General features: G+C 48.6%; 1 protein-coding gene across 9 annotated transcripts; it reads left to right on the plus strand.

Moving 5' to 3' along the window:
* Nucleotides 1–522: 522 nt before the first annotated feature.
* Nucleotides 523–14,004, plus strand: RNF183 (ring finger protein 183). Of its 9 annotated transcripts, none has more exons than XM_055117226.2 (6): nt 523–3,476; nt 6,280–6,679; nt 7,422–7,540; nt 7,841–8,057; nt 9,952–10,155; nt 11,488–14,004. In XM_055117226.2, exon 6 carries the CDS (start codon nt 11,525–11,527, stop codon nt 12,101–12,103), a length of 579 nt encoding a protein of 192 aa, XP_054973201.1. In that variant the 5' UTR covers nt 523–3,476; nt 6,280–6,679; nt 7,422–7,540; nt 7,841–8,057; nt 9,952–10,155; nt 11,488–11,524; the 3' UTR covers nt 12,104–14,004. The 9 variants fall into 9 exon arrangements, with proteins under 9 accessions (XP_054973201.1, XP_054973200.1, XP_054973202.1 ...); XM_055117225.2 differs by having other exon boundaries at nt 9,955–10,155; XM_055117227.2 differs by having other exon boundaries at nt 7,978–8,057; nt 9,955–14,004.
* The last annotated feature ends 4,938 nt before the right edge of the window (nt 14,005–18,942 follow it).

An 18,942-nucleotide genomic window follows, 5' to 3' on the forward strand; every position in this document is an offset into this window, starting at 1 on the left:
ATAACAATGCAGATGTTTAAAATGAGGCTGCATGGAAGCTGTCTGTGATTCACCCTACATGAAAAACACAGGTAACAAAAACCATCGTACAGCATCATCCTATTTTGGTAAAAATATCTCCATACACATGTCTGTACATTCATAGATAAAGACTTGGAAGAAATGTGGCAAAAATACTAACAGTGTTATATCTGGGTATTGAGTTTAAAGATGAATTTATTTTCTTCTTTGTTCCTTTCTATATTGCATGATTTCTTTTGCAGTGAGGATGTACCAGTTTTTTAAAATTTTATTTTTGCAATAGAGAATACATTCACAAAGTAATAATCAAGAGTCTAAAAGATTATACAATAAAAATTCCTTCTCTCGTCCCTGTCTGCCTTCCATCTGGCTCCCTCCAGAGGTAAACAGTGTGACCAGCAACTAGTGTATTCTTTTAGAGACTTTATGCACATATAAGCAAATATATGTTTGTTTTTTCCTATTATCACTTTTACAACCAAAATACAATAAAACTACCTTGATTTTGAAGAAAAGGCTGTAGAAGACTCTTTGATTATATAAAAAGATGAAAAGTGAAAAACAGAGGCTAGAAAACTACATACAGTGTGACATTTTATATGAAATTATATAAAGTAATTATATATATTATTTTAAAATATATAAAATATATATTTAAAATGTAAAGAGAGACAAAAGCTATAATCCAAATGTGTGGGCAATTATCTCTGTGTCTAAAGTTTTAGGTGAGTTTATTTGCTGTCTTTTTTTTTTTTTTTTTTGCAACAGAGCCTCGCCCTGTTGCCCAGGCTGGAGTGCAGTAGCACGATCTCGGCTCACGGCAACCTCCACCTCCCAGATTCAAGCAATTCTCCTGCCTTAGACCCCTGAGTAGCTGGGATTACAGGCACGTGCCACCACGCCTGGCTAATTTTTGTATTTTTAGTAGAGACAGGGTTTCATCATATTGGCCAGGCTGGTTTCGCACTCCCGACCCTGTTATCCACCCGCCTCAGCCTCCCAAAGTGCTGGGATTACAGGTGTGAGCCACCGCACCCAGCCTGAAAACTAAGGTTTTCCATTAAATTTGGTGCCAAAACTTACCTGATCTTGTGATGTTTATTCTTTTCGGTGTCAATATTCATAATAAGCTGCAAGATATTAATGTTTGAATATAGGGTACTGCCCCAGATCCCACTGGGAGAATTGGGAGAGTTGGCAAATGCATCATCTTACCTTCCTAAAATATGAAAAATTCTGAATTCTGAAACACACTTGGAACCAAATGTTTTGAATAAGGGATTGTGACTTGGAAAGCAAATTCAGATGCTGCACACAGCAGAGGCCGGGGGTGCCCATCCCCAGGCTGGGATTCACGTTGCCCTGCCTAAGGTGTCAGGTCCTTGGGAGCCTTTATGAATCTGAAGCTGAATATAATCAGAAGGCATCAAGGAGTACATACTGGAGGTATGTCTCCTAAATCAGTACTCTTCACTTGTAATGTGTCTCTGAATCTCCCAGGGATCTCGTAAAAATGCAAATTCTGCCTCCGTAGGTCTGGAGTGGGTCTGAGATTTTGCATTTCTGTTTTCTTTCTTTCTTTCTTTCTTTCTTTCTTTTTTTTTTTTTTTTTGAGACGTAGTCTCGCTCTGTTGCCCAGGCTGGAGTGCAATGGCACAATTTTGGCTCACTGCAATCTCCACCTCCCAGGTTCAAGCTATTCTCCTGCTTCAGCCTCTCGAGTAGCTGGGATTACAGGTGTCCATTATCACACCCAGCTGATTTTTGTATTTTTAGTACAGATGGGGTTTCACCATGTTGCCCAGGCTGGTCTCGAACTCCTGACCCCAAGGGATCTGCCTGCCTTGGCTTCCCAAAGAGCCAGGATTACAGGCGTTAGCCACCATGCCCGGCCAGATTTTGCATTTCTAACAATCTCTAAGTGATGCCTATGCTGCCGGAACTGTCCTAAATGCTAGACAAGCCTCAGGCAAGGCTCTGAGTGATGATGACATGGTGGCCCCCTAGGGAGAGTTGCCCTCTGCCCTTGACTGGGGCCTGCTAAACACTGACCATGCCGGATTCTAAACCTGCTGCACTCATCACCTTGTCTCCATCCTTCTGCCCTCTGCCACCTCTTCCTTCCCAGATGAGTTAAAACCACCCCACGCCTCTGCTCCAGACATTGGCTGGGCTCCACCAAGTCTCACGACTCTTCACTCACCCGGGTCTAAGGTACTGCTTAGGTGAGGTGCTTTTCCAGATGGCTGATCTTGCCCCCACAAGCATGAACTTTATAAATTAGTTTACCTCTCAAGTTCCTGAGATGCCTCACTATCTCTCCCGGGTATCTCCCTGGAAAAAATTTTCACTGTTGGCAAAGCACTCCTTAGCCTGACCACCCACAGACATTATGATAATGCATTGACTCACTAGACAATTAGTGACCTGGAAAAAAGCTATGACTTTTTAAATTTTATTTTATTTTTCTGAGACAGAGTTTCGCTCTTGTCGCCCAGGCTGGAGTGCAATGGCGCGATCTCGGCCCACTGCAACCTCCGCCTCCTAGGTTCAAGTGATTCTCCTGCCTCAGCCTACAGAGTAGCTGGGATTATAGGCACCCACCACCATGCCTGACTAATTTCTGTATTTTTAGTAGAGATGGGGTTTCACCATGTTGGCCAGGCTGGTCTGGAACTCCTGACCTCAAGTGATCTGCCTGCCTTGGCCTCCCAAAGCGCTGGGATTACAGGCCACGCCTGGCTATGACTTATTTTATTTTTATTTCAATGCTTACAATGTCATGACTGATTTCTTACCTGCCCTACCGGCTTATCTTTTTAAGTTCTGGATATCCTGGTTGCAGAAAACTCAGACTTAACTTACTTTCTAAGTGAACTTTCTTACTACAAAAGTAATACATATTTGAGAACTTGGAAAATGTAAGCAAGAAGAAAGCGAAAACATGAGCGGCCATCACCCAGAGATAAAATTGTGACATTTTGCCTCATGGTCTTGCAGTCTTTATACATAAATTATGCTTTACAAAATCTGGCTTATGCTACATTCTTTCTTTCCTTTTCTTTTCCTTCCCCTCCCTCCCTCCCTTCCTTCCTTCCTCCTTCCCTCCCTTCCTTTCTTCCTCCCTCCCTCCCTTCCTTCTTCTTTCCTTCCTTCCTTCTCCCTCTCTTTTCTTCTTTTCTTTCTTTTTTTCTTTTCTATCTTTCACAGGGTCTTTGCTCTGTTGCCCAGGCTAGAGTGCAGTGGTGCAATCTGGGCTCACTGCAGCCTTGACTTTCTGGGCTCAAGTGATCCTCCCACTTCAGCCTTCTGAGTATCTGAGACAACAGGCATATGCCACCATGCCCAGCTAATTTTTAATTTTTTTATTTTTTGTAGCAATGGGGTCGCTAGTCTTGAACTCCTGGGCTCAAGCAATCCTCCAACCTCGGCCTCCCAAAGTGCTGGGATTATAGGTATGTGCCCAGCCAACATGCACCGTTTTTTTGTTTTGTTTTGGTTTGGTTTTGGTTTGTTTGTTTGTGTTTTTTTTGAGACGGAGTCTCTCTCTGTTGCCCGGGCTGGAATGCAGTGGTGCAATCTCGGCTCACTGCAACCTCCGCCTCCCAGGTTCAAGCGATTCTCCTGCCTCCTTAGCCTCCCAAGTAGCTGGGATTACAGGCACCTGCCACCATGCCCAGCTAATTTTTTTTTGTATTTTTTAGTAGAGACGGGGTTTCAATATATTGGCCAGGCTGGTCTCAAACTCCTGACCTTGTGATCCGCCTGCCTTGGCCTCCCAAAGTGCTGGGATTACAGGTGTAAGCCACCGCATCCGGCCAACATGCACCATTTTTAAGCTGCTTTCCCCCTCCATTTACAGTATACTATGACCATTTTTACAAGTCAATGAAAATCTTTCTATATCATTTTAAATGATTATGTAGTTTTTCACCTAATTGATGGGGTTTTGGAGTGTTTTCAATCATTTGTGATTAAAATAAAACTGCAATGAATATCCTCACTCAACCAAAATATATCTTTTTGATACTTCTGGGGAATTACATGATCAGGTCAAAGTAGATGAACTTCTTTATGTTTTCTTATGTTGCCAAGCCAGAAAGCATGACTTCCAGACTCTCAAATACAAACCAGATTCTTTGGACTAAATCAGTGTCTCGAATCCCCAGTAACCTCAGTTAACCAGTAGTGACACCGAAAAGCAGGGAATTCCAAAGCTGAGAGGAACTTTGAGGCCATCAGTGATCATATACCTCGTCTCCAGCTCAGAAAGAGGAGAATTACTTAGACATTTTCTTTAGAGATCTAAAACTTCCCAAAGTCTACAGTTTTATTTTCACACAATTCTAGGCTAATTTAAAATCAGCATTTTTGCATTATTCTTTCATTCAATATTTATATATTTATAATGAGGGGGTTAGATCAATAGGGGATTGGTGAAGTGACTTATGGTACAGCCATTCAATGAAATCTGATACAACCATTAAAAAACCAAAGAAGGTCTTCTTTTTTTTTTTGCTCTGTCGCCCAGGCTGGAGTGCAGTGGTACGATCTCAGCTCACTGCAACCTCCGCCTCCCAGGTTCAAGCGATTCTCCTGCCTCAGCCTCCTGAGTAGCTGGGACTACAGGTGTGCACCACGACGCCAGCTAATTTTTGTATTTTTAGTAGAGACAGGGTTTCACCATGTTGGCCAGGCTGGTCTTAAACTCCTGACCTCAAGTGATCCACCCGCCTTGGCCTCCCAAAGTGCTGGGATTACAGGTGTGAGTCACCGCGCTGGGCTGAAAACCGAAGAAGGTCTTTATGTACTAATACAGAATGATATCTCAAATATATCATCAAATGAAAAAAGAAAAATGCAGAACAGTGTACATAATATGCACATTTGTGTAAAAAGGAGGTAAAGGAATACATAGATGTTTTGCCATGGACATGCTGTTTGTGTATGTATAAAACATCTTTGGAAAGATACACAACAAACTGATAGTATAATACTTTGATTTCCAGGGAAACTAGGTGGCTGCGAAGAGACAGTTTTCACTGTGAAATCAAACCATTCACATGCTCAACTATGTAAATATATTACCTATTTAAAAATCAAATGTGGGCGCGGTGGCTCAAGTGTAATCTTAGCACTTTTGGCAGGTGGATTGCTGGAGCCCAGGAGTTTGAGACCAGCCTAGGCAACATGGAGAAACCCCATCTCTACAAGAAATACAAAAATTAGCCAGCCACGGTGGCATGCACCTGTAGTCCTAGGTACTCAGGAGGCGGAGGTGGGAAGACTGCTTGACCCCAGGAGGTTGAGGCTGCAGTGAGCTGTGATCGTGCCACCGCACCCCTGCCTGGATGATAGAGTGAGACTCTGTCTCAAAATAAATCAATACATAAAAATTAATGTAAAAAAACACAAAATGCGGGGACTAGGGCATTTGATTACATCACCAAGCAGATACATTTATTTACTTGTTTATTTCTCAAGTACGGCTGAAAATGTCAGTAAAGAAATAAGGGGCCAGGCGCGGTGGCTCATGCCTGTAATCTCAGCACTTTGGGAGGTCGAGGCGGGTGGCTCACCTAAGGTCAGGAGTTTGAGACCAGCCTGGCCAACAAGGCGAAATCCTGGCTCTACCAAGAATGTAAAAATTAGCCGGGCATGGTAGCGCGCACCTGTAGTCCCAGTTACTCGGGAGGCCGAGGCAGGAGAATTGCTGGAACCAGGGAGGTGGGGGTTACAGTGAGCCAGTGTCGCCCCACTGCACTCTAGCCTGGGCGACAGAGCAAGACTACGTCTTAAAAAAAAAAAAAAAAAAAGAGAGAGAAAGAAAAGAGGACCATAGGTACAAAAAGAATTTGAGCGAGAACAAAAGATGGGCCACGTGAACAGACCGGTCATATAACATTAATAGTTCTGATTAACATTTAGCGAGTTACTGTCTGCCAGGCCCTGTGTTATTACGCGATCTCGACACGTATTACCTCGTTTAATCTACAGATCAAGTAGGTAGGTTATTATGGCCATTTTCAGGTGAGGAAACTGAGGCTGGCAGAAGTTAACTAATTTGCTCAAGTCTCCATCGGTAGTTAAACGGAGTTTGGATTCTCAGTGAGGGCTGAACTCTGACCTAGAAGTGTGCCTTGCTTGAGAACCCTGGCTCTTCAGGCAGAAGCTCAACCGTCTCCCGACTATTTTTCTGCTGTATTAGTGGCCGCTTTTGTCAGTATTTTGCAAGAGCTATTTGTATTTTGGTTGCAGGGGCTCAGCATAGGGAAGGATCCATCTCGGCAGAAGCCAGGAGACAAGGCAGGTCAGCGCACAGAGGACAGTGGAATCCGAGGGGATGGCAGGAGATCAACCGGACCCAGAACAGAGGCCTGCAAGGATGAGCGCACTTGACCCCCTCAGAGAAAAAGCCAGAGTGACTCACAGGAGAAAGACAAAGCAACCAAAGCTTCCAGGGTGTACAGGAGGTCCAAAGTCACCAGAAGGAAGAAGAAAACCTGAAACAGCGAGAGCTGGCCAAACGCTGCTAAGACCTATGCAAATAAGACCCACCCACGCTACCTGGAAATCGGGCCTGGGAAGTCAGAAAACAAAGCACATGCGTGCAGGGCTGCACTGAACGGAGGCGGAGGAGGCGGCTCCGAGGGAGCAGGTAAGGAGACAGACAGGGTCGCGGAGGGACGGGTCACAGGGCCCCAGAGTCCAGAGAGGCAGCAGCCGTGCAGCGCGCGACAGGTGAACTCTGGCCTGGGAGGGCAGGCTACTGGGTTCATCTTTCAAACTCAGCCACTCTTTAGCTGGGAAGACTTCGGCAAGTCGCCTCACCCTTCTGAGCCTTGGCTTCCCCATCTAGAAAATGGGTCTAAAAATAATCATGCTAACTCTGTATTGAGCGCCTTCTGTATTCTACTGGGCACGTTATAGACTATTCCTTCCCCAGAGCAACCTTGTAGGAGTGGGATGATTAGCCTTTTTTACAGAGGAAAATGAAGTTCAGAGAGGTTAAGCCATTTGTCTAAGACAAATGGTTCCAAATCTGGTTCCAAAGCCGGCACCTTTCTACTCCCCATTCAGCCTCTCTCACAGGGTGGTTTTAGAGTATCAAATGGCTTTCTGCAAACAACAACAAAAAATCCCAAAAGGCAAGTAACCTATCTAGATGGATCACCACACTTAGATCTTAGCAAGGGCCAGGGCCCTTTGTAAACTGTGAAGTGCTATGGAAATGCCAGTTCTTGGTTGAAAACAATGGAGTGATGCTGGAGACAATTGATATTTGGCGATGACTTGTTCATAGACCAAGGAGATGACTTTGGGGCGGTGTTTAGGATTTACTGTAGCTGAGATGTCCTGGCTTGGGGTGGAGGTGATACATGGCCAGAGTCTCTCCCCAGCTGATCCTGAAACAGCAGTGGATCCCTGGGAGAGCAGCACAGATAAAGATCCAGTCAATAATGATGCTTCCTCCTCTTGGACAGCCTTTTACACTTCTGGCCATGGAACTTCAGAGAAGGTAGGTCTGATCTGGGGGGAAACAGGAGATCTTGACGTGTAGTAATACAAGCTTACTGGAGTAAAGTTAGAATTTTCAGGTAAGAGAATTAAAAAAAAAAAAAACTTATAATCTTGCCCCCAGAGATAACCACTGCTAATATCTGGTTGTTTATCTCTCCAGACATTTTTTCCATTGCGCACACACTTTTGAAAATTGGATTATATGGTAATATGGTTTTGTTGCTGGTTCTTTTTTGCTTAATGACATTATATCCTAGGCATATATCCATATTAATAGTTTTACCACATCATATTAAAGGCTGCATAATATCTCTTCCTATGGATGGAGCAGAATCTACTTAATCAATGTTCTATTACTGGATGATGACGTAGTTCTCCATACGTCACCGTTAAACCAGCGCCTGGATGGGCATCTCTTTACTCACATCTTTGCAGAAGTCCTTGATGGTTTCCGTGGAATCGATTCCCAGTGGGGGAAATGATGAGTCAAGGTTACATACAGCTTAAGGCCTCTGGTAAGTATTAAAGGTCTGCTTCTAACACACTCTGGGATTCAGGGGCTTCTCAAAGCTTGATGCAGAGGACTTTGTCACGGCTTTGAAATCAACCTTGACCCTTCCTTTCTCTCAAATCCATTTGCATTAATAATTTCAACTGCCTCATATATCCATAACAATGTTTTGGTCAACAGTGGATTACATATGTGATGGTGGCCACGTAAGATTATAATACCATATATTTACCTTGCCTTTTCTAAGTTTATGTTGAAATACACACGTAATTATCATTGTGTTACAATTGCCTACAGTATTCAGAACCCATAAGCTGTATGGGTTTGTAGCCTAGGAACAACAGGCTAGACCGCATAGCCTAGGCATGTAGCAGGCTCTACCATCTAGGTTAGTGTAAATACTCTCTGTGCTGTTCATACAACGATGTGTTTCTGAGAACATAGTCCCATTTTTAGGTCATGCATTGCTTTGTGGTCTTTACTGGGTGCTGGGCTCTAACTAAAAGCTTTACTAGTTTTGGCTTCCTTTGCACAAGGAGAAATAGAGGCACAGAGAGGTCAAGCAATTCAACTGGAATCACAGCCCTAAATAGCCATGGATCTGGCATCATGAACCTTGACAGAAACTACAACTGGATCCCTAGAACTCCACTGCTTCTTGGGAAGTGGCTTTGATTCTGTCCCCAAAGATATCACTTATCCCATTCCCTTTTATCTTCTCCGCCACTGCCTAACCTGCACCACCATCACACGCCTGAGCCACACTGCTGCAGCCCGAACAGGTGTTCCCTTCCCGATCTTATCCCTCTCAGCCTGTCCTGTGCTCTGCAGCTAGAATGGTGTTTTAAAAATGGAAATAGGATCAGGTACCTTACCCTACCGCTCACCCCTGGAATAAAATCCAGATGAGCTCCTGAGCTCACAGGTCCCGAGTCCTATCCCCCCCACCTTGCCTACTCCAGTCACCACACCTTGATCACCCTGGGCTCCTTTCACTTTCTCAAATTGGAAGAGCTTTTCTCACCTCGGGGCCACACATGCTGTTCCCTGGGCCTGCAACGCTCTTCCTCCACTGTGCGTGGCTGGATTCTTATATACTTTGGTCTCAGCTCTTCTGTCATCTCTTTGCAGAAACCTTCTCTGGTGGTCTCATTGGGAGCAGCCACCAAGCACCTGAAGCCCATTTTCCTTTTTGCCCTTTATTAACAACCATTAAAATTGTGTATTTATTTATTGCCCATTATTCATTAAATGTCTCTTTGCCTCACTACACTCTAAATGTCATGAGGTCAAAGACAATGTCCATTTTGTTCACCATAATACCTTGCACAGCACCTGGGCTAGAGTAAGCACTCAATAATGTCCGAGTGGATGAATGGACTGCAGAATAAAGCACTGGTGCAGAGCCCTGCTAAACTACCCTAGTTTCGCTTAGGGCTCCATCTCCCTCTGCATATCTTCATTTCCTCCTTCCCGGTTTGGAGCAGTGCCAGAGGTCTAGAAGAAAACCAGGAAGCCACAGGTCAGAGAGTATAAGCAGGTTTTGCTTCAGACATCGGCTCAGTCGGGGTAGATGATGTCATATCAGGGGCTCTAGGGAGACTCCCTTCCCCCAGATCCCCTCTTCCACAGTTCCTGGATTTCTACCATGAGTCTTCTGGCCGTGAAGGATTCCTGATCACATGCAAACACTTATTATCTAGCTAGTAACACGCACTGAGTAGGGGGACAGCATGGATGCAGCCTTCTGTCTTTATGAAAACCATGAGTCTGAAGACATGGGTCCCATGTCACCATTAACTAGCTGGGTGACTTTGGGTGAGTCACTTCTTGTCTCTCATCTGCAAAGTGAGTAGTTCAAATGGAGAATTGGTTTTTAAACTTTTTCTTTTCCCCAGCAGATCAACTCTTCAAATTATTCAAATGACCCATATGAGAAACAGAGAAAAGCCAAGTATTTCTGGTTGAAACGGAGAAGCTGGGCTGGAGTGCGCCTCCCTCCAACTCCCCGCTTTAACTCCCTAAGGTTGGTGGGATGGCCAGCTCTAAGATCTCAGAAGGCTGACCGGCTGTGGGCTAAGAACAAAGCAGAAGGCAGCGAGGTTTGTACACGCCGATTGCAGTTACTTCGGCACATTAAAAGATCAGCGGGTGACTGGACTGAATCTGATAGTCAGAGCTCTTAAGCTTCGAAGTAGGTGACTTTCACAGCAACCAAAGTGCTGAGCAGGCAGCCCCGTTGTGCAAGGAGGAGGTTCCAGCCACTTTCGAAGAGAAATGAGGGCCCCAGAGACAGGAAGCCCAGAAGACTCAGTTACCCTCTTCGCATCTACAAAGACGAAATTGCCACCCTACCTTTCCAGACCAGGGACTCCCGGTGTTGAAGGGACTGCCCACAATCTCACAGGTGCTTGGCTTCCAGGTTCAATTAGTTGCCATGCCCTGGGGGGAACTCAGGTCCCCCATCTTCCTCCCCACCCCACCCCCCAGGAAGCTCTCTGGCCTTGGCTCCAAGCAGCTGTGCTCAAGAGGCTGCAGACTGGGCCACCTGGCAGCCCCAGGTGCTGCGTGCATGCTGCCATGGAGACAGGCCCCTGGGTTGGTGGCAAGAAGGCAGTCTCCCAAAGCTTTGCCGATTCAGGGGAGGGAGCAACTGGAGCCTCAGGCCCTCCAGAGTAGTCTGCCTGACCACCCTGGAGCCCACAGAAGCCCAGGTGCGTGCCCTGAAGGTTTCCCAGGACAAAGGGAGGGAGGAGGAGCCAGGGTAGGCAGAGGATGGGGAAGAGGCTCTGGAAGGGGAAGAGGCTCTGGAAGGGCTGATCTGGGGACTGGGGCAGGGAAGCTTCTGCAAGGCTTCCAGGTAAGGAGAAAGGCCTTTCCAGGGGCCCCCTTGCCAGGCCAAGGACTGGGTGAGTAGGATGTGGAGGGTTGGCCCTCTAGCTCAAGGGGAGGAGGGAAAGAGGGCTGGCATTTGTCCCCATAGGAGGGACAGACCAGGGAATTCACAAAACCCATCTCTGCGCTAGTCAGGGATTTGAGGTAGCAGGGAAGGAAACATTTGTCCTGTAGCAAAACCCGCAGACTGCAGCTTACCCCCAGCTCCCTGGATTCAGGGCAGCCAAGGGCACAGACACTGACCATAAGGAGCATTTGCGTCCAGCTCCAAAGCCCAGGGCGACATCTGCTCCAATGCCGGTTCTCTTGGGGGCTTTTGGTAGGGGTGGCCCAGGCCTTCACCTTGACAGAGGGAAGGCTGTAGGAGCATTTGACTCAACTCGATGGGTTAGGAACTGGTGATCAAGAACAAAACGCTTTTGAACCTAAGTAAAACGTGGTGATTACACCTTTCAACACCCACAGAACACTTTGCCCCAGGCCAAGCACAAGGATGGGACTTCATGGCTGTTCCTTTGCTCCTTTCCCCCTTCTGCCAGGACGTCTCCTGCGAGGCCTCCCCGTGTGTGGCTGAGGATGGCTGAGCAGCAGGGCCGGGAGCTTGAGGCTGAGTGCCCCGTCTGCTGGAACCCCTTCAACAACACGTTCCATACCCCCAAAATGCTGGATTGCTGCCACTCCTTCTGCGTGGAATGTCTGGCCCACCTCAGCCTGGTGACTCCAGCCCGGCGCTGCCTGCTGTGCCCACTCTGTCGCCAGCCCACAGTGCTGGCCTCAGGGCAGCCTGTCACTGACTTGCCCACGGACACTGCCATGCTCACCCTGCTCCGCCTGGAGCCCCACCATGTCATCCTGGAAGGCCGTCAGCTGTGCCTCAAGGACCAGCCCAAGAGCCGCTACTTCCTGCGCCAGCCTCGAGTCTACACGCTGGACCTTGGCCCCCAGCCTGGGGGCCAGACTGGGCCGCCCCCAGACACGGCCTCTGCCACCGTGTCTACGCCCATCCTCATCCCCAGCCACCACTCTTTGAGGGAGTGTTTCCGCAACCCTCAGTTCCGCATCTTTGCCTACCTGATGGCCGTCATCCTCAGTGTCACTCTGTTGCTCATATTCTCCATCTTTTGGACCAAGCAGTTCCTTTGGGGTGTGGGGTGAGTGCTGTTCCCAGACAAGAAACCAAACCTTTTTCGGTTGCTGCTGGGTATGGTGACTACGGAGCCTCATTTGGTATTGTCTTCCTTTGTAGTGTTGTTTATTTTACAATCCAGGGATTGTTCAGGCCATGTGTTTGCTTCTGGGAACAATTTAAAAAAAAAACAAAAAAACGAAAAGCTTGAAGGACTGGGAGATGTGGAGCGACCTCCGGGTGTGAGTGTGGCGTCACGGAAGGGCAGAGAAGCGGTTCTGACCACAGAGCTCCACAGCAAGTTGTGCCAAAGGGCTGCACAGTGGTATCCAGGAACCTGACTAGCCCAAATAGCAAGTTGCATTTCTCACTGGAGCTGCTTCAAAATCAGTGCATATTTTTTTGAGTTGCTCTTTTACTATGGGTTGCTAAAAAAAAAAAAAAAAATTGGGAAGTGAGCTTCAATTCTGTGGGTAAATGTGTGTTTGTTTCTCTTTGAATGTCTTGCCACTGGTTGCAGTAAAAGTGTTCTGTATTCATTAATTCATTCACTTATTCATTCCACGACAATTTACTGGGCTGGTGCTGAGTGCCAGAACTGAGGAAGAGAAGAGTAGGATTATCCAGGGGTGGCAGATGGCCCTCACTAGCAGGAAGGGGTGTGCTCATTCAGCTGCTGCTTTTATGAGACCACCTCTTGCCAGCATGTGGTTCATGGAGTGTTAGGTGAAATCTAAAGGTGAACGATGTTAGATCAGTGGACTAGGGGAAGTCTGGGATTTGGAGGAATAGGTCTTTCTTCCTCCCGGCAGATACAGAGGCCCTGATTAGAATGGACATGGGGTAGAGTTCTGATTTCCCTCCCCCAAGCTCCATAATTCCAGCTTCAAGAAGATGGAAACGACTTTGCACCCAAGACTGTGTGGTAGATAGAGCTCCCTCTCCCCTCTCCCCTCTCCCCTCTCCCCTCCCCCCTCTCCCCTCTCCCCTCTTTCCATGGTCTCCCTCTGATGCCGAGCCGAAGCTGGACTGTACTGCTGCCATCTCAGCTCACTGCAACCTCCCTGCCCGATTCTCCTGCCTCAGCCTGCCGAGTGCCTGCGATTGCAGGCGCGCGCCGCCACGCCTGACTGGTTTTCGTATTTTTTTGGTGGAGATGGGGTTTCGCTGTGTTGGCCGGGCTGGTCTCCAGCTCCTAACCGCGAGTGATCCGCCAGCCTCGGCCTCCCGAGGTGCCGGGATTGCAGACGGAGTCTCGTTCACTCAGTGCTCAATGGCGCCCAGGCTGGAGTGCAGTGGCGTGATCTCGGCTCGCTACAACCACCTCCCAGCCGCCTGCCTTGGCCTCCCTAAGTGCCGAGATTGCAGCCTCTGCCTGGCAGCCACCCCGTCTGGGAAGTGAGGAGCGTCTCCGCCTGACCGCCCATCGTCTGGGATGTGAGGAGCCCCTCTGCCTGGCTGCCCAGTCTGGAAAGTGAGGAGCGTCTCTGCCCGGCCGCCATCCCATCTAGGAAGTGAGGAGCGCCTCTTCCCGGCCGCCATCACATCTGGGAAGTGAGGAGCGTCTCTGCCCGGCCGCCCATCGTCTGAGATGTGGGGAGCACCTCTGCCCTGCCGCCCCGTCCAGGATGTGAGGAGTGTCTCTGCCCGGCCGCCCTGTCTGAGAAGTGAGGAGCCCCTCCGCCCGGCAGCCACCCCGTCTGAGAAGTGAGGAGCGTCCTCCCTCCTCGTCCGGGAGGGAGGTGGGGGGGTCAGCCCCCCGCCCGGCCAGCCGCCCCGTCCGGGAGGTGAGGGGTGCCTCTGCGCGGCCGCCCCTACCGGGAAGTGAGGAGCCCCTCTGCCCGGCCAGCCGCCTCGTCCGGGAGGGAGGTGGGGGGGTCAGCCCCCCGCCTGGCCAGCTGCCCCGTCCGGGAGGCGAGGGGTGCCTCTGCCCGGCCGCCCCTTCTGGGAAGTGAGGAGCCCCTCTGCCCGGCCAGCCGCCTCGTCCGGGAGGGAGGTGGGGGGGTTAGCCCCCCGCCTGGCCAGCCGCCCCGTCCGGGAGGTGAGGGGCGCCTCTGCCCGGCCGCCCCTTCTGGGAAGTGAGGAGCCCCTCTGCCCGGCCAGCCGCTCTGTCCGGGAGGGAGGTGGGGGGGTCAGCCCCCCGCCCGGCCAGCCGCCCCGTCTGGGAGGGAGGTGGGGGGGTCAGCCCCCCGCCCGGCCAGCCACCCCGTCCGGGAGGGAGGTGGGGGGGTCAGCCCCCCGCCTGGCCAGCCGCCCCGTCCGGGAAGTGAGGGGCGCCTCTGCCCGGCCACCCCTACTGGGAAGTGAGGAGCCCCTCTGCCCGGCCAGCCGCTCTGTCCGGGAGGGAGGTGGGGGGGTCAGCCCCCCGCCCGGCCAGCCGCCCCGTCCGGGAGGGAGGTGGGGGGGTCAGCCCCCCGCCCGGCCAGCCACCCCGTCCGGGAGGGAGGTGGGGGGGTCAGCCCCCCGCCTGGCCAGCTGCCCCGTCCGGGAAGTGAGGGGCGCCTCTGCCCGGCCACCCCTACTGGGAAGTGAGGAGCCCCTCTGCCCGGCCAGCCGCCCCGTCCGGGAGGGAGGTGGGGGGGTCAGCCCCCCGCCCGGCTAGCCGCCCCGTCCGGGAGGTGAGGGGCGCTTCTGCCCGGCCGCCCCTACTGGGAAGTGAGGAGCTCCTCTGCCCGGCCACCACCCCATCTGGGAGGTGTACTCAACAGCTCATTGAGAACGGGCCATGAAGACAATGGCGGTTTTGTGGAATAGAAAGGGGGGAAAGGTGGGGAAAAGATTGAGAAATCGGATGGTTGCCGTGTCTGTGTAGAAAGAGGTAGACATGGGAGACTTTTCATTTTGTTCTGTACTAAGAAAAATTCTTCTGCCTTGGGATCCTGTTGATCTGTGACCTTACCCCCAACCCTGTGCTCTCTGAAACATGTGCTGTGTCCACTCAGGGTTGAATGGATTAAGGGCGGTGCAAGAAGTGCTTTGTTAAACAGATGCTTGAAGGCAGCATGTTCGTTAAGAGTCATCACCACTCCCTAATCTCAAGTACCCAGGGACACAAACACTGCGGAAGGCCGCAGGGTCCTCTGCCTAGGAAAACCAGAGAACTTTGTTCACTTGTTTATCTGCTGACCTTCCCTCCACTATTGTCCTGTGACCCTGCCAAATCCCCCTCTGCGAGAAACACCCAAGAATGATCAATAAAAAAGAAAAAAAAAAAAAAAAGAAGATGGAAACGCTGGACACAGGCAAAAGTTTAACTCCCATCCCAGGCCATGGGAGGCAGCGGGGGAACCCTAGCTTTCACTTTACATGATAGAATCCAGGAACCAATCAGACAGAATTTGGGGGCTCAGGCTGTTGCTTGGTAAGTTGCAACCTTGCAGTGTCTAAAACTCTGATTTCTGTTTCCCCAGTTTTAACCTTGCCTGGTGGCTCAAGGCTCTGAAACAATTTTAAAGTGGTTAAGATACCATCACAGCCTGGGCGCGGTGGCTCACGCCTGTAATCCCCAGCAAAGATTAGCTGGGCGTGGTGACGCGTGCCTGTAATCCCAGCTACTGAGGAGGCTGAGGCAGAAGAATTGCTTGAACCCAGGAGACAGAGGTTGCAGTGAGCCAAGACTGCGCCACTGCACTCCAGCCTGGGCAGCAGAGTGAAACTCTGTCTCAGGAAAAAAAAAAAAAAAGGATACCATCACACACAAAAGATACCATCACAAATATGTAAGGATAACATTTTGAGGTTTTGGGGGTTTTTTGATAAGTAGAAAAAGCGTTCAGAGGCCAGAATTTGAGTTGGTTGATTTGCTCCAAATAATGTTAGATTCCCCCCAGGTGTTTTAATGTACAAAATACTCCAAAATATCCAATACGTATATTTCACATTTAGAAAAACCAAACGGTTTAAGCTCCAATATGAAGAAAAAGTCTCCATTACAAAGTTGCAAAACTGCCTACATATTCCTCTAGGGGACTAGCAACTATCTCTCCATTTGTGCCATCAAAGATAATTACACTAAAGCTGGGACTCAACCTTTCCCCATTGACTTCATTTCTTTACACAGCGTTGCTCCTTAAACTTGTGGCAGGTTAAGTTAGGCAATAATCTCACTATGTCCTCTGAGCTAAGCGGACAGGCGAGGGCAGCTCAGGACAGGAGAAACTGAGAAAAGCCCAGGAAGGAACACTGGCCTCTGCACTAGGCCTACTAACCTCAGCAAGCTTAATCCCCAGTTTACAGATGGAACTGAGGCTCCACCTTGTTCAAGGCCACCCAGCTAGTAGGTGGTAGAGTCTTTTCAGTCAAAAAAGAACTTAGATCCTTGGAGTGGTTGATACACCACCCAAATAAGACAAGATGTAAGTTTGAGGGTTTTTCTGATAGGTGAGGATATACAGTCATCCCTTGATATTCAGGGGGAAATGGTCCCAGGACCTCCTGAAGATACCTGAATCCGAGGATGCTCAAGTCCCTGATATAAAATGATGTAGTGTTTGCATATAACCTACACACATCCTCCTCTATACTTTAATTCATCTGTTGAATACTTACAATACCTAATACAATATAAATGCGATGTGAAGTTGCTACACTGTATTGTGTAGGGGATAATAACAAGAAAAAAATGTCTGCATATGGTCAGTAGTGTATTTTCGACCTATGGTTGATTGAATCCTAGAACCCGCTGATGGAGATGGAGGGCTGCCTGAACAACATGGTGTCTCCTGTTTTCATATTCGGTAGCTGTAGCTTGGGGCAGTCCCATCCTCTTCGAATGTATCTGGAAATGCATGGGAGCATCTTTTGTAGTCAGTGGAGGGGGTGAATTGCGCTGCTGACATTTAGGGCTCAGAGGTCTGGGATACTAACACCTGCTGCAATGCTTATGTTGCCAGTTCCACAGGATGAAAGATCATCTAACCACACCACAAATGCAAATAGCTATCTTGTTGATAACAATAGGCTCCTCATCCGTTCAGGATGTGGGGGAGTTACTTTAACATGGGCATGAGTTCAGAGATGGAAGTGACTTGTCAAAAGTGCAGTATACAAGCTGGGCACGGTGGCCCGTGCCTGTATCTCAGTTACTCAGGAGGCTGAAGCAGGATGATCGTTTGAACCTAGGAGTTCATCTCATCTTTTTTTGAGATGGAGTTTCACTCTTGTCGCCCAGGCTGGAGTGCAACGGCACGATCCCGGCTAAGTGCAACCTCCGCCTCCCGGGTTCAAGCGATTCTCCTGTCTCAGCCTCCTGAGTAGCTAGGATTACAGGTGCCTGCCACTACGCCCAACTAATTTCTGGTATATTTAGTAGAGACGGGGTTTCACCATGTTGGCCAGGCTGGTCTCAAACTCCTGACCAAAGTGCTGGGATTACAGGCGTGAGCCACTGCGCCCGGCCGAGATCCCATCTCTTAAAAAAAAAAAAAAAAAAAAAAAAAAAAAGGGTGGGGGGCATTATACAAAGTGGAGAGTCCTTAAAAAGCTCAGACTTCGTACAGGAAACAGGCCATGCTGGCCGTACCGGTCCTTTTGTCTGGCCAGCGTGGGGAACCTGTGAAACCTTCATAAGGTCATCAATGGTCAGATGACAGTTCAAATTCAAGCTCCATCACTTGCTAGCTGGGTAAACTTGAGCAAGTGTTTTTGGAGCCTGTTTTGTCCATAAAAAGGGAATAATAAACTCAAAAGATTGTGGGGATTAAACAAGGTATCTGAATGTGCCTGGTATACCATCTAGGTAGGGACTAAGTGTTTTGTGAAACGGTGGCTGTTTATCTTGCCATTTTCACAAATGCCACGCCTGGCTTTGTGCTTCTTAACCACTTTCTTACAATGATGTTTTAATTCCTGTGAAGAAATAGCCCACAAGGTATTTGTTCTGTCAAAGGCTTGGATGAAATGTTTTCACCCAACTGCTACCTCTTGAACCAACCAAAAAACAAAGAAAAACAAGTCGAAGGGAACTAATAGCAAAATTTAAACCTGAGAAACTAAAAATCTTTGTTAGCACATTATATCCAATTGCATGCTAATTCACCAGTGTTCTTCATTATTTTACACATACTACAAAGAAGAAAAAAAGTTCTTTTCATCATAATCTATGAAATAGAATTCATTAATACCTGAACAATAGTGAAGTGAGCAACAGAGGGTAGTCCTGAGAATTCGGAAGCTGAACAACTACATAGGAAATGCAACTATTTGGTTATAATTGAAATCAGATTAAAAACAGTATGTTTAGGTCACGCACAGTGGCTCATGCCTGTAATCCCAGCATTTTGGGAGGCCAAGGCAGAAGGATTGCATGAGCCCAGAAATTTGAGACCGGCCTGGGCAACAAAGTGAAATCGTGTCTCTACAAAAAAATCAAAAAAATTAGCTAGGCATGGTGGCATCCTCCTGTGATCCCAGTTACACAGGAGGATGAGGGGATGAGGCAGGAGAATCATTTGAGCACAGGAAGTCAAGGCTGTGGTGAGCTGTGTTCGCACTACTGCACTCCAGTCTCGGCGACAAAGCGAGACCCTGTCTCAAAATGAAACAAAACAAACCAGTTGTTTGGCTATATATCACACATTCAGGGTCCACAGAATAGAGCTGACCAAAGCCATTGTCAACCTCTCTGCAACAGCAAATTAAGTTTTTTTGAGATGGAGTCTTGCTCTGTTGCCCAGGCTGTAGTACAACGGTGTGATCTTGGCTCACTGCAACCTCCGCCTCCCAGGTTCAAGCGATTACATACGTGAGCCACCGTGCCAGGCCAAGAAGCCTTTCTTTAATAACTCTCCTCTGTAGACAACCTTTTCTTCTTCCAAATTCCTATATATTTTCTTGAATTTACTGTGTAATTTGAGAGTTCAGAGGCTGT

The sequence above is a fragment of the Pan paniscus genome, chromosome 11 (genome assembly GCF_029289425.2).
Source record: "Pan paniscus chromosome 11, NHGRI_mPanPan1-v2.0_pri, whole genome shotgun sequence".
Lineage (NCBI taxonomy): Eukaryota > Metazoa > Chordata > Mammalia > Primates > Hominidae > Pan > Pan paniscus.

Excerpts from the sequence above, each read along its gene's own strand:
- RNF183 (XM_055117226.2), top strand. The coding sequence starts at position 11,525 with ATGGCTGAGCAGCAGGGCCGGGAGCTTGAGGCTGAGTGCCCCGTCTGC.